Source organism: Natator depressus, chromosome 4 (genome assembly GCF_965152275.1).
Source record: "Natator depressus isolate rNatDep1 chromosome 4, rNatDep2.hap1, whole genome shotgun sequence".
Taxonomy (NCBI): Eukaryota; Metazoa; Chordata; order Testudines; family Cheloniidae; genus Natator; species Natator depressus.
Window position 1 is genome coordinate 136,331,707 of NC_134237.1, and position 16,143 is coordinate 136,347,849.

At 40.7% G+C, this 16,143-nt stretch overlaps 1 protein-coding gene across 2 annotated transcripts in view; it reads left to right on the forward strand.

Annotated features, from left to right (window-relative positions):
- SFXN5 (sideroflexin 5) overlaps nt 1–16,143 on the forward strand; it is a 168,437-nt gene that overhangs the window by 13,630 nt on the left and 138,664 nt on the right. Inside the window, exon 2 of one of the 2 annotated variants that reach the window (XM_074951956.1) lies at nt 3,741–3,809. In XM_074951956.1, the coding sequence (XP_074808057.1) occupies nt 3,741–3,809 (69 nt within the window). Of the gene's footprint in view, nt 1–3,740; nt 3,810–14,598; nt 14,714–16,143 lie in introns of those variants that run through there. The other variant, XM_074951957.1, reaches the window with a different exon arrangement.

Below are 16,143 nucleotides of genomic sequence, written 5' to 3' on the forward strand. Positions count from 1 at the left end.
ATGTTGTAAAGTCTAAGCACTCTACAATTAGGAAATGCTAGAATTAATGTTGCCTCTGCAACCTTAATTTGCCCCTCTCATGTGTATGTCTTACAATACTCTTTAATTACATGACCATAATCTATTTTTCCGCAGCACTCTTGTCTCATTCAGTGTACAGGATAGATGGTGTTCACTTAATGAGCAGCTATTCAATATTTTGTTTTATCCTATATGGTCAGTGTGTGGCCCCAGGCCTTATTTGCTGCACACTATTCGAACCCTGCTCTGAAAACAGAAATATTAACTTCCTCGTGGGCTCATATATGGTGCTCATCATGATAGCCTCCAAGTGCTTCATAAACAATGAATTTACCTTCAAACCACCCCTCTGAGGAGAGGTGGCATTATTATTTGTTTTACAGATGGGGAACTGGGGCACAAGAGAGATTAAGGTCAAACGTGCCCATTAATTTTGCGTGCCCAATTTGTGATATCTATGATCTGATTTTTCTTTTCCCTAGAGAGTTTAGCATTTTCTAGCAATTTGTGTTAACAGCACAGCTTTCATTGACTTAGCTAGGGCATTAAGAGCACAGAAGAAACAGCTTCCCTGCTTTCAGTTCTTGTGCTTAGCACTACAGCAAACCCATAGCAGATGGGGTGTGCAATTACATGAGAGAGTCTTATTCAGCCCTTGTGGCCCCAGGCTGGAGCAGGCCCAGGGCAGATGGAATGTTTGGAGAATTTATCTGTCAATTTGTAACAACTTTCTACTGAGTATGTGTGAACTGCGATTTCGAGAGGCTCATAACTTGGCTACATGTGGCAGACTTTCATGGGGTTATCAAAAAGCACATCCCTGACATCGGGGCAAGCTCCCTGCCATATTTCAGGTCCCTGCTCCAAAGCCTGGGGGTGCTGGAGCTCCTCATCGAAACTGAAGAATTTTTTAACATGGGTGAAACAGCCAGTTTTTCCCTAACCTCATTCTGAAAAACTGCTGAATTGTTAATCAGTCTGAGGCATACACCTGCCATGGAAAACGTCAGTCCAAATGGTAAAAGGCTGGCAAAGTTATGAACAACTGAAAACAGGGTCTTACAATGGAAAGTGTCAGGTAACCTGAGCTAAAGGCAGCAGCACTACCAGCCCTGCCTGGAATAGAATAGAAAGTGGATACCAAGCTCAGGAGCCAACTAGACCTTATCCTTCTTTTTCCTCTTTCTTTGACTTCCTTGGCTAAGAGCAGTGGGGGGAATGGCTGGGAGTTGGCAGTCTGTCTGTCTCTGCATGGGGTGCACTTTGGTGAGTAGTTGACTATCTCCTTTAAAGCAAAGGATGTTTCACAGCATACAAACAGAGAAGTGAGATGAAAACATAAAATACTCTTGCTAGAAAGTTGCAACATGACACTGCTTTATTTCTTAGAATAACACACAAGAACCCCAAAACAGAGAGGTACAACTCGTCCCACTTACACTTAGGGTTGTCAACCCTTGCATATTGGCAGGGAGTCTCCTGGAATTGGCCTCAATCTCCCAGTGACTATTAAAGGCAATCCAGGAGATTTTAATAGGCCAAAGTCCGGTTGGTAGTGCAGTGGGGCTAAGGCTTCCTAACTGCCCTGGCTCTGCGCAGCTCCCGGAAGTGACCAGCACGTCCCTATGGCTCCTAGGCACAGGGCAAGGCAAGGGTGTTTGGGTTTATGCGATTAGTCAGTTGGCAACCCTACTTACACTAGGCTGTCTGTCTGCAAACTGCTGAGGACACAAATTGCACACTTCCCTACAGAACTCCCTACCTTGCAAGCAGGACCAGACAACCCCTTAGGGTTCAAAGTGACAGCTCATAATTTTAATGCAGTTTTCAATATGCCATACTCATGACGACTGCCAGCATCAGGAGCTGCCAAATCATTCAACAAGTGCTGCGTTCTTTGGATACAAGTGCTTCTCAGTGTACTCCTGGGGGAATACTGCACATGCTCAGAATTTATGTCCCCTGCAGATTTCTTTGCTTCTCTGCAGAAAAATAACTTTCTGATGGGGAAGCAAAGGGAAGCCATAAGAGCGGTCATGCGACCCTCCCCAGCAGTTTGTTTTGGGTGCCCAGGGCAGAGAGGTAAATCACTGTGGGGCAGGAGGTGGGACTGGGGAAGATACAGCTGGTGGCTCCTACCATGTGGTGGGCTCAGCTGCTAGTTCCATCTTGGCTGGGGAGGACAGGATTTCTTCTTCCCCTGCATGGCATCCAGGGCTGGGTCAGACCCACCCCCAGATTTCTCCCCCAGCTGCAGGAAGCTCTGCAAACAATCCAACACCCCCTGCTTCCTGCACCCATCGTTCCTCAGCTTCAGAGGGAGGGATCCCTGTACAGGGAGCTGCTCCCCCATCCGCCCAAGTCCCAGGCATCCAGATCCCCTCATATCGAGACCCTTCACCGAGCCTCAAGAATTTTGCAAAAATTTTAATTTTTTGGCACAGAATTTTTAATTTTTTGGTGCAGAATGCCCTCAGGAGTATCAGTGACACCCGCTGCAGAGTGCAAGTGACTAGTAATGAGTGTTCAAAGTCCAATTCACTCTAATCTGTGCCCCTGGAAAATAGTTTTGTTTTGTTTTTTCTGCAGAGGTGAGCAGAATTAGTGGAGTTCCTCTGAACTGGAGTGAGTCAGAAGCGATTCAGAGGGAATTACAATATATGTAACCACCAAAGCTGTGCCAATTCTTCACCATATTCATTTGTTTGAATGTTGTATCCACATGCTAGAGATTTTTCTGTTTGTGTCATTTAGATTATAAATGCTTTGTGTTTGTATAGCACAAGGGCCTCTAATCCTGATTGTGGCCTTTGAGTACTACCATAATATAAATATTTACTGGTAATAATTCATGGTACAGGAGTGTGTGATAATGAAAAACGTAAGGTAATGATGCCCAGTTAAAGCTTGCCTGCAGCCATCTAAAATAGCAAGGGACCAAGATGGCAATTGGTTAGGAAAAGCTTGTGCATCCTGGCCTTCATTAATCAAGTTTAGAGACTTGAAAAAACATTTCAATCCTTACATGTACTCATCAGGCTCTTCAAATTAGCAAAATCAATATAGACTGCTTCATGCAGCATAAAATCTTCCAGGCCAGGGCCGTGTGTGGGCATTGTAAAGCACCCAGTACTTTCGGGTTAAAACTTATTTTAGAAAAAACAGCAAGAAACCCTTAACTGTGTTTCTGATTCACCTGAGATTACTAAAAATTAGAGAATTTAATTTGCACCTGGCATCTTGGATGATGAAAATGGGCACAACCATTTCACTGCCAGGTTCTCATCTGCGAGCACAACACTGCAGTATATTAGGTTCCGATCTTGCAAAGGACTCTGCAGGTGCACAGTGGCAGTGCACCCACATCTGGCCCTTTGCAGGATTGGGAGCTCTGGTTGAAAACTCTAGGGGGATGTTTAAAAATATCTTTTTCCTCCTTAAATTGTGAAAAATATTTCTGTTCAGTTGTGGAAATAAACTGCATTTTGATGACACTGTCATTTAATCTGGCATCCATGTACTTGTTCAGAGCCTCAAAGCTTAGATTGGATGATCTCCTTGTCCACTATAGAGAGTTTATAAAGAAGAGACATCTTGTCAGCTTTTTAGTAAATAGCATTCCTAGTTACTGTGTAGTTCTCCAGAGGAAATAACAATAAAATGCCTTTCTGCTTTACAAAGGACCGTCTTGTCTAACTCTCTTTCTTTCTGTCCTCCAGACTTCGTTTTATGGCCGATTCAGGCACTTCTTGGACATCGTTGACCCCCGCACTCTCTTTGTTACTGAGGTAATGTATTTACATTGTTTAATCTCTGAGATGCTGCTTATTTGATAGATTTGGTTTAAAAGAGAGAAGGAAAGAGAAATGCAGAAGTGCAAGAGAGTCCACTGATATAACATTAGCATTGTTTTGAGGGCCCAAATCTGTCGAGTGCAAAGCATGCTCAGTTCCTTTTGACTTCAGTGAGAGCTGAAGGTGCTTTCTACCATTCAGGATGAGGCTGTAATTGCACAAAAACCATGAAATTCAGAGCCAATTTCCCCTGTCCTTTCAATTAAAGTAGAAGAGCTCACAATAAACATCCCCAAGACCTCCCAGAGATTCTTCAGCAAAAAGGGAAGACCAGACTTGACATTCCTTGTATTTCTAAGTGGAAAAACTCCCGCAAACAAACTAACAACAAACCTTTTCAAGATTTTACACATCAGAGGAGCAGTAAAGGGCACAAGTCCAAATAAATAAATAAAATCTGTTTGAGGTCATTTTTAAGGTTGCTGTGGAAATCTAAAAGTTTGTCTGTACTCTGAGAAATGACTCTTGCACAAATGGCACTATGAAGTTCCTTGTTGATCATCTCTGTGTCTTCAGATGACACTTATTTAGTTTACAGGTAAAACCTTTTTCTATTTTCTGACAGTCCCGCAAATTCATCCAGGATCTGAAAGTCAACCTTGGTCTTTTCTGGCTTGTGCATTGTCACCTGGAATAGAGATTCTGCAATTGGAGGTTAGTTAACAATTCTACTGATGCAGCAAGAGCCAGAATAGAAATAGCTCACTCCCCACTGTACAGCAGTGTTGGCATTGTGATGCTCACCGGAGTCATAAAATGTTGTAAAAAGATATTATGCCATTAAAGTCAGAAGGTATAACTCTGAGTAAGCACAGGGCAGCCAGCACATCTTCTGAGTAAGAAGTTGGCATTGTTACATAGTGACTTTCCTGGTTATAAAAACACTCCAATTTTACATAATTTATGTGCATTTAATTTTGCATTGAGGTTGACGTTAACATTTGTTTGCGTTTAATATTTCATAGAATTATTGACATTAAAGATTATTTTTCCCAAAAGATATATTTCATTTGGTGGATCTTAAACAAAGGTGCATGCTTCTGTCTAGGGGATGACACGATAGAAAATTCAGACTTTTTTTGTGTGTGGCAAATGCAGCTATGGATGTAAATTTAATTTCAGCGCATTATGCAGAGCACTGGCAGCTGAACTGTCCGTTAAAGTCAGTGGCAGTCTGGATCCAGTTCTTTGCTCACCATGCTGAAAACATGCCTGGCAGAGTTTTAAATGTCTGTCTTTTTTCCAGAATTGATCAGTTTCATTCAAAGACATAAAGCTATTGGATAGTTCACCCAAGTTCTCTTTTGATTCCTGTTCTAAGAGAACCGCAGAGAATAAAACTGCTGTTCTCATGCCATAAAATCGAAGTTTATAGCTTCACTTATAAAAACACAGGTTTGGATGAAATATGAAATCCAGTTTTCAAAAGGCAGTGTTCTTGATGTGGAACACAGTCTGAAGAAATAACCTACTAGCAAGAGAGAGGTTTACAGTCTCATGAGGATGTCTGTGAGCAAGATCAAGCAGGGTGAAAGAGATGCTGTTACTTGTCAATTCAATGGCTTTCGCTAACACTTGAATTGGTATTTAAAGAGAACATGAGCATGCATGTGGAAATAGAAAAATTACTACAGATTAAGGCTTGATGCTGTTGTTCTTTTAACATTAAATTCCCTGTTGATAAAAGTGAAGTAATGCACACTGGGGGCGGGGGTAAGGGGGGATAAATTTCCACTCTGCATTGCTGTGTATTCTCTGCAACACTCACATTGGGAGTGACTTGATTGAACTCATTGAACTCATTTTTGATGAGATCAGAACTGGGCCCAAGAGGTGCAGCAAAAAAGTTTTCTTTTTTCAACTGTAAAGAGAAATTTCATAGTTTAATTTTCTTTGTTAACAACCTTATGCAGAAGTTCTTAGTTTTCTTTGTTAATGAGGGTGTGAGAAAATGAAGACTCTCAACAGGAACCCACCCTGTCCTCCCCATCATTAAGGTTTCCTCCTACCTCCTCAGAATTAGAGATGGGCTTGAACCCTGAAGCTGCAAAGCTCTCTTTTAAAGTATTAATTTCCCCTCTGTTAATATTCACCCCTTCTTGTCAACTGTTGGGAATGGGCCACATCCACCCTGAGTGAATTGGCCTCATTAGCACTGACCCCCCACTTGATAAGGCAAATTCCATCTTTTCATGTGCTGTATATTTATACCTGCCTACTGTATTTTTCACTCCATGCGTCTGATGAAGTGGGTTCTAGCCCACGAAAGCTTATGCCCAAATAAATGTGTTAGTTTCTAAGGTGCCACAAGGACTCCTCATTGTTTTTGCTGATACAGACTAACACGGCGACCCCTCTGAAACCTTTTAAAGCACTAACTATTACAACTCTGGGGAGTCTTGTTCTCTATAGAAATATCCAATCCCTCTTTGAATCAGTCTAAGTTCTTGGCCTCACTGACATTCTGTGACCGTGAGTTCCACAGGGTAAATATGCTCTGTCTGAAACAATATTTTACTTTATCATTTGGGAGTTTATTGCCTAGGATTTTTTTGAATGTCCCTTTGTTCTTGCGTCATGAGACTGTGAAAGCAGAATCTGTGCTACCTTCTTAAGGCCAGTCTTTATCTTAGAAAAGAGAAGACCAACAGAAGACTCAATAAAATATACAAAATAATCCATCCCAATCTATTTTTAAAAGCTCTCTCTTCATTTGAGAGCTTTTCCATGCCTCTAATAATTCTTATCACCTATTTCTGAAACCCCTCTAATTCTGCAATGTCCTGTTTTGAGATACGGTGACCAGTACTGCACAAAGTGTGAAAGTGCATCACTGATTCATATAATGGCATTAGAATAGTCTCTGTATTATTCTCCATCCCATCCCTTATCCATCCTAACATCCATCAGAGATCATCACTGACCTGTACACAATGACACCTAGGTCCTTTTCCAACCCGGATACAATTAATTTAGAATCCTGGAAGGTGTATGAGGAGCTCAGATTTTTCCTTCCAATGTGCATTACTTTTCATGTGTCAAGATTGAATTTCATCTGCCATCTTGTTGCCCAGTCACCTGGCTTGGTGAAGGCCCTTTGACATTTCTTAGGACATGTCTATGGGTACCATGCTGCAGTGGCGCAGTTCATCTGGTGAAGACGCTCTATGCCGACAGGAGAGAGCTCTTCCGTCAACTTAGCGCTGGGCACATGAGCGCTTATATCAGTGTAACTTATGTTGCTCCTTATGTTTATTCACACTCCTGAGCGACGTAAGTTATGACAACATAGGCTGTAGTGTAGACACAGCCTTAGTCTTCCTGTACTTGACTAACATAGTAGTTGTGTCAGTTACAAATTTTTCCCCCTTAATATTCTCCCCTTTTCCCAAATTGTTTATAAATATATTAAACATTGGACCTAATAGGGGACCATTAAACCCCCCGCCCCCAGGCTGTTAACCTTTTTTCATGGTTAAAATTAACCATTCATTTCTTCTCTTTGCTTTCTGCCATCTAGCCAAATTTGCTCCATGATAAAGTTGACCCGCCACACCCCATCCCATGATTACTTACCTTCTTTAGTGGACTCTTATGGAGGGACCTTGTCAAAGGCCTTTAGGAACTTTAAATAAATTATGTCAACTGGTTCTCCGTTATCCACAACATTACTGACACCTTCAAAGACTTCCAATAAGTTAATGAGACATTATTTCCCTCTGCAGAAACCATGCTAGTTAAACCCTATCATATCATGGTGATCTCTCAGGGATTGTTTAGCAGATTCCCAGAAAGGGAAATTGCCCTGATCATCTCTCTCGTTTTTTGGATGGAATTACAGTATACTGAAGCTCCCATGAACCCTCTGCAGCACATCATGGAGCAACATTAACTCTTTTCTCTTGGCTAATCTCTTTCTCAGTAAAACAAATATTAATATCTAGGATCACATAAAGAACCCCTAAGCACATACAGTCTGCTTTGTTTGTCTATGCAATTGGTGTCTGACTCACTGCTCTGAAATATTTAGAGTGTAAATATAAAAAACCATTCTGTTCTGTTTTATACTCTAAATGGAGAATGAAATCTAATGGCTGGAAAAGTAAAAGATAGAACACAGCCTTATGTAGAAAGCCCTTTCCTGCTGACAGATGGCTACATCTTTTGGGCCTGGAGTTCTTCTCATGGAACAAAAGGATTGTTGTTTGTCTTGGAGGAGCCCAGTATCAGAGGGAAGAAATGGACAAATGAGCTTTCTAATGAGAACTGCGAAGATTATTTTTAATTCCACAGCAATTTCAGATGGATATTTTCCATTTCCTTTTCTAAACTGTTTTGTATTGCTAGGGAGTTGCAGCATTCAATCTCAGAGGTGGCTGTATTTTGATGTTCAGCCAAGTGATTCCTCTGCATGGGAAAGCCAAATGGAATTGTGTCATGGATGAGCTTGACTCATAGTTTTGTATCGTCCATTGGTAAAGTTTATGAAGAGTTTGGGGCTTTGTTAGAATGAAAGGTGCTATGAAGATGATGATTATTGCAGCTTTGACATTTATGCATTACAAAATTATGAGATTAAATCTGACTCTGATGTAGATTCTTAATATTTATTGAGTGCCTTGCATTTTTGAGGGCGTCAGATATTAACTCATCTGCACCATGAGGTAGGTAATTGGTATTACATTATGATATAATTACATTTCAAATGAGTAAACTGTGATGTTAAGCAAGTGGCAGAGCTGGGATTAGAACTGAGGATTTCCATGCTCTGCATGTATCTGTTCAAATTCACTAGGCCATGCTGCCTTGTGGTGATCTATCCAAAATCTACTAATTCTACATACTTTTAGTGCATCTGTCACACAGAAATCCTAGGCTTCAACCCTCAGTTAACATTGCACATAAGCCTTAAAGACAAGGGAATTCTTATGACAAAATAATTTTCCCAGCAACAAATTTCAAACTTTCCTAATAAGCAGAAAACATTGCACTGCTGAGGTCAGGCCCAGCTATTCTTGCAGTTGAGACTATGTGAAACGTCTTGGTGGGCGACATGCCTATTTTCTGAAAAGTGTGAGATTAAAATGATTGGAATAATACTTTAAATTGCTATGTAATTAAGCCCCATCAGAGGAAGTTTGCCCACCCCTGATTTATATATTGACTGTAGTTGCAATTTAAATATGCCTGCATGGTTTTCTGGAGGAGAACGCATGCTGAGCATGATGCTGGGCAGCACCTTCCTACAGTTCCTCTTTCTATATCCTTGGATGCATAAATAAGGGAATCTTGAGTAGGAGAGGTTGTTTTACCTCTGTACCTGGAACACTGTTTCCAGTTCTGGTGCCCACAGTTTAAGAAGAATGTTGATAAATTGGAGAGGGTTCAGAGAAGAGTCATGAGTATGATTAAAGGTTTAGAAACATGCCTGATAGTGATGGAGTCAAGGAGCTCAATTGATTTAGCTTAACAAAGAGAAGGTTAAGGGACGACTTGATCACAGTCTATAAGTACCTACATAAGGAACAAATATTTAATAATGGGCTTTTCAGTCTAGCAAAGAAAGATAAAACATGCTCCAATAGCTGGAAGTTGAAGCTCAATGAATTTGGACTGGAAATAAAGCGTGCGTTTTTAACAGGGAGGGTAATTAACCATTGGAACAATTTACCAAGGAATGTGGTGGATTCTCCATCACTGACCATTTTAAAATCATTTTAAATTGGATAAAAAGAAAAGGAGTACTTGTAGCACCTTAGAGACTAACTAATTTATTTGCTCAAATAAATTGGTTAGTCTCTAAGGTGCCACAAGTACTCCTTTTCTTTTTGCGAATACAGACTAACACGGCTGCTACTCTGAAACCTTTAAACTGGATGTTTCTCAGTCTAAAAGATCTGCTCTAGGAATTATTTTGGGGAAGTTCTATGGCTTGTGTTATACAGGAGGTCAGACTAGATGATCAGAATTGTCCTTTCTGTCCTTGGAATCTATGACCCATAAAACTGGGCCCCTGACCACCTTCAAAAATCCCATGATAAATTCTGCTGTCAGTTACACCAGCGTAAATCTGGAGTTGCTCCACTGACCTATAAGTGCCTTCCAAAGGCATTTTTAAAAGAGCAACTTCAAAAGAAGACATTCTTAGTCATGATCCATCGCTCTTCACTAGGGCAGGAAAACCCTCTGCATCCTGGAGGGCCAAATCCTATTGCAAAACCACGATGGGCTTCAGTGGATCAGGAGGTGGCCCACAAGTGTCTTTATGTAATAATATTCAGCATGATGCAAAAACCAAGCAGCTGTTCAAAGGTGTTTGCCTCGTAAAAAGCTAAGAAAAAGGCTCGTGTGCCTCTGACGAATGAAATCGCTGTGAATGTTTTTTCAGGATTTTAATCCTTTGCTGGCCCATTGACTTGCCACTAAGGAAACATCAGCTAATGATTCATGAGCATGCTTTCTATAAAGTCAGCATGAAGTTCAGTGAAGCAAACTTCTTTTTGTGAGGTCAAAACCATTGCTTGCTCAGGAGGAGCATGACCTATGAGGGAAGATTGAAAAAATTGGGTTTGTTTCTCTCTGGAAAGAGAGAACTGAGAGGGGACACAACAGTTTTCAAGAACATAAAAGGTTGTTACAAGAAGGAGTGAGAAAAATTATTCTCCTTAATCTCTGAGGATAGGACAAGAAGTAATGGGCTTAGAGTGCAACAAGGGCGGTTTAGGTTGGACATTAGGAAAAACTTAAGCACTGGAATAAATTGCTCAGGGAGGTTGTGGAATCTCCATCAATTGGAAATTTTTAAGAGCAGGTGAGACAAACACCTGTCAGGGATGGTCTAGATAATCCTTAGTCCTGCCATGAGTGCAGGGGACTGGACTAGCTGATGTCTCAAGGTCCCTTCCAGTCCTATGATTCTATGACTCTTGAGTCTAATCAGCTCTGTCATTAAATGCTGAAAAGACACAGGTCAAAGAGCATCTAGACCCTTATAGAGGGAGTCCACACCTTTCCAGTCCTATGATTCTATGAAAAGGTACCAGTCTAATAATCCTGCAGTCTTCTGAGTATCCTCAGAATAGATATCTCACAGACCGTGCCAATGTGCTTGGTCCTTGGCATATCCCATTGCCACTGTTTCTCAGCCTGGATCTGGTGGTACCACCTCTAGTTCAGATTCCATGAACCGTTGAGCCCTCAACCTTTCTGCTGAGACAGACATCAAGAAAGTCCATTTATAAGGTGGACATTTGCCAGCTAGGAATTGGGTTAAGACTGCCAAACAGCCTTCAGTCACTATTGGACTGTAGTGAACCTGAACCAGGCACCTGAAGGCTCCATATCCCATTACCAATCCCCTGAGCTGTTCAGTCCCCAGTGAATCATTCTGGTGGAGCTAGCCCCACTATCGTTAAGGATGAGACTAGCTTAATGTTTAATACCTGATTTTTCTAAGTTATGTAAAATCCACGTTTGATTGGATTGTCATGAAAATTGCAGTGCCTTCTGGACATCTATGGTAGACTTACTGGCCCACATTTGAGGTCACTTGAACAAGGAGCTCTCTAGATATGTCCTCTTCCCCTCCAAATAAATATAAGAACCCTATCATTTGATATTACAACTTTTTTTTTTTTTTTTTCACACAACTGAGGATCAGTTTAGGGACTGATCCTCCCCAAACTGATATAACCTACTCAAGATTGATCTCAGCAGCTACTGCCCCTCTGAGGAAGCAATATTTTAAAAGTTATTCAGGTTAAAAGTTGTCCTTACAACATGGCTCAATCCAAGTAGACGAGCCAGAGAAAGTAAATTTTGCGTATTTGCAGCAGGCTGGGGCTCTGTTACAAGCCAGTGTTTTCAGGCAGACAAATAATTGGATAGCTCAAGGTGCTACCCTGTGGCTATTGAACCTGAGCAGCAGCCATATGCTGTGAGTTGAGTCCTGCTTTCCACAGCTTTCTGAGAATCTGTGTTGTGCAAATTGGTTGCTCTCTGCCTCCATTCGGTGGGGGCTTCTTCTGGAAGTTTTGCTGTGAGAGCACAGGTTCTGAGTTAAAAGCTGATATTTCAAAGTTACCTAAAATCCACATGGATACTCACATTCTACTTTACAGATTTAGAAGTACTGTCAAGGAAAATAGCTTAAATTAAACAGAAGGAAAATGAAAGATGCCAGTAAGCAGCAGCAGTCATAGCAAACTTCAAATGATATTTCTTCCCACAAACTGCTATAGAAAAATAAAGCAGTACACAATAAACATTCAAAGTGATCCTCTAAACCAACAGATAGAATTTTTGCAGGCCTTTTTTACCCTTCGTAAAATGGAAATCCTGGTGCAACCTTAACTGTGCTGGCATCACCCCACCATAATAATGCTGTGCCACTGTAGGGTCAGAGGAACTATTCGTGGCGCAAGTTGCGTCGTTGGACTGATGTGGACCGCAACTCTGTATTTCCTGGGTTTTGGAGGTTTTAAAGAACAGGTGCACTCAGCATTCTGGAATTACATGAGGCACTGCTGGTTAATCTTAACTCTGTATTAGCAAAGTTTTGGGGCAGTTAATATTTTATTAAAACAATCTGAACCGTTCTAAACCAAGTGCTTTCATATTCTTAGTATGATCATTATGGTTTACATTTTTGTTTGTTGTAGGACACTCATAAGTTGTTTTTAAGCCTTTTGTAATCTTTCACAACCCTCAGCTATTTTGTTTGGAGGCTCATTCCTCTCATAAAGCCTTATTTATTTTTTTTGCCTGCTGAGCCAAAAGGAGACATTTAAGGAGACTGCAAGTTTAAAAGCAAAAATTGAGCTTTTTTGTTTCTGTTTGTTTCTGTACTAAACAAGATGAGATCCAGCCAGGGTTGTTATAGTAACTACTAAGATTTCCTCAAGAGAAGAGGAAAAAAATAGAACACAGATCCATTCATTTATTTACTTTAGACTTTCATTCAAAGTTACATGCTGTTCTGTGTAGATGATTTGCAAGGCACACAGTGTAGGTAATTTCAGTGGAAAACCCTGCCCCCAAATCCCCATACTAATAATGAGCATGAATTGTTCTCCAGTATATTGAGCTGGCAATACTGGTTTATTGTGGAGCTTTGTAGGGAAAATTGGTTATTTTCTCTGGATCCTTTACTTATTATTCATTCTGTTGTCTTTGACTTTTCACCTCTGGATCCTGCACTGCCATATCGGATTCTCCTGTTCTTTAGTTCTATTTTAATATTTCCTTCCTTTATGAGTATCAGAATTGTGTTGTCTGGGGTGGGGGTGAATTGGAAAAAAAATCAATTTTTGTCATAGCAAAAAAATGCAAAAGTCGTAATTTTTTCTCATTTGCTCTCTTCCCCCTTCATTCCCGAAAGTGGCTGCCTATGTTTTCATATACATGAGGTACCTTTTTATCTTTTAAAATAAAAATAAAAATCAAACTTATTCAGGTAGGATAAACCCTTACTACGCACAGGATATCGATAACATTCTTATACTTGGTGGTGTTTTGACAGAGCTTGTTATAATTCCTAAATTATATGGTTTTACAATTTTCCTGTCATTTCTAACCCCTTTATATGAAAGGAGGAATGCTCCACAAAAGCTCTATCTACTGGAAGGATTAGGAAGATGGCGCTGCCTCATTTTTTCCCATTAGATCATTCTGAGAACCATCAGGGCTAAAAAGCAAACTTTTCTTGTTTGTTTATTTGAACAAAAGTACAGATAATTCCACACAGTCCTTTTTTTATTTGTAAAAATTGTGGGATCTGTGACCAGCATTGACCACAGGACATATGACTAGCCTTACCCGTAAGGTGCCCTTCGTTGTCATATCTAGACACTATTGTGTATATTTTTTAAAGTAAATCAGGTCCTGTTAGGAAAAGACCCAAACTCTCCTCCCCTCGCTCACACATTAAAGCTGCTTGACTGTGAGAAGTTAAAGCTCTGGATGATTAATTCCAGGAGGATCATTTCATTATTTTTTAAAATACCTTGTGTGTGTTCCAGTTGTGTGTCTGCAGTTTTCCAGAGCCTGGATACTGACGTAATCCCTAGTCTTTGGAGCAGGGTGTGGTGTTTCTCTCCAGTACTTGTGCCTGTACCCCGGATGTCCCCAACACATCCCAGTCCCACCCAATGAACAGAGTGAACACACTGCTAGTTTAGGATGACTTCACATTGCTGGAGTGTATCTTCGTTAAGTCAGCAAACCAAACCAAGATCAAATATAAGCCCAGAGTGATTCTGGAACCTCCCAGAGAAAGTGGGTGGGGTGCCGGGAGGTTTCAGATGAGGCTAGTGTTTTCTGAAAAGAGACTTGAGTTTACCAGGTAATGTGTCTGATAAAACTTGCTTTAAATGAATATATATGGATGACAAAACATTTGAGTGACAGTGGAAGACATGAAGGCTGCTCTGTATTAACATACAAATGCTCTATGATTGTCTGACTGCTGTAAGGGCTGTGATCTGACTCCTGAAGCTGAGTCAAAAGGGGCTGTTCTGTAAAACAAAGACTAGAAATAAAATATCTCTGGGGCAAATGCTTCAAGGGCCATTGCAAGAACAATGGCTGGGCTAATAATTAGGAAGGGACTTCCTGCTGTGGCTCCAGCAAATTTAAAAGGCTTACTTTGCCAGGGCTGGGGGCTTAAGATCAAAAGAATACTAAATAGAGTCCCTCTCTTGAGAGAAAGCAGGGTCAGTTGTTGGGGGCTATTCAGGGAACAGGCTGAGACTGAGAGAGTCTGTGTGGCAGGAGTCTGAAGAGGTTGAGGTACCTGGCTAACACTGTGTGGGGAAGGAGAGAGAAACAGTAAGTGCTATGTAAGTATGCCTGTATTTAGGCTATTTTATTGTTTTCAAATCCTTGCTGTCTTGTGCTGTTTGGTGTTCCGACTGTTAAGAATAAACAATACTTCGTTTTGACAAGGCTGTGTAGTCACTGTGGATATACCACTGTCACGATTCCCTAGGGGCAAAACTGCAGGTACCTAACTGAAGTCAGACGTGCTGAGGTAATTCTGGTGAGCACAAGCATCTGCAACCCAGGCTCTAGTCTAAGAGTGGGAGAAAAGGGTGATTCCACCCCACAAAAAGCAACTTGTCACCTGTTCAGATGCTCTCAGGCAAATGCAGAGAGGGGACAGCAGTGCAGCTAGCCCGGTAACCGTGACTGACCTCCATTGCAGAGCTTGAAGAGAAGAAGCTTGATCTAGTGTTCACGTTTCCTTCAGGCTGTTAGAATGTTTCCTGAATTCTTCCTTTCTTCATGTCTCCTGAAATTAAACCTCATTAGGTGTCTTTGCAAAGACTACTCACTTTTACATGTGTGTTGAATCACTGCTAATAAATGTGAGCCAATGCGAAATGTAATACCAAGGCCAAAAATATGTGAATATATATGGAATTAGGTTAGTGTATGCAAAAATGGGCATTGATCCGTCCACAACACATTTGCTCTGTAGAATGCTGGGATTGCCACTTTTTCATTAATGCATTTATGTACCGAACAATTGAAAGGCACTAGTCATTCATTTATTGCCAATTTCGGGTTGGCCTAACTGCTGGTATTTCCAAGAAAACAACAAAGTATTCTTTGATGTTTGCAACAAAAAGGGACTAATAATCTGCCAGCAATTAGCCCAGCCTATAGAAGAACAAGTTTTGCTCTAATGATACTTGCCTAATTTTTGGAAGGACAAGCTTATTAATGTTTGTGAGGATCTATGATACAATGCTAAGGGCCATAAATACCTAGGTAGATTATAATCAGATATCATCGTGTTAAAAAAAAAATCTTTATAAAGCATCCCTATCTAGAAATAATAGTTGTAACAGCTAGGGCAGGAAAGTTACAACTAAACAAGCCTGACAGTAACATTTAAAAACATTAATTGAATTAACTGAATTGTCTTTGTTTTTAAATAAATGAGAAATCTTTCCCTAGTCCGTTGACATTTTCTGCAGCCTTACTGCAGGTTTGGCAGGGCACTGGAAAAGCAGTGGCCTTCACTGAAGCCAGCCTTTACAGCCTGACTTGATGATCTGCATTTTGGACTAATTGAATGGAGATTACTTTCCCCTTTTTATTACCAAACATCAAAAGAATTGGCCTACGAATCTCAGTCCAGTGCTTAATTGCAAGATCATCCTTCCCGTTGAAATATGGATATATATTCTGGAAACAAATGGGACTTTTTGATTCAGCAATACATGAATATCAATACTTGCGATAATTTGAATGCATGAGGTAT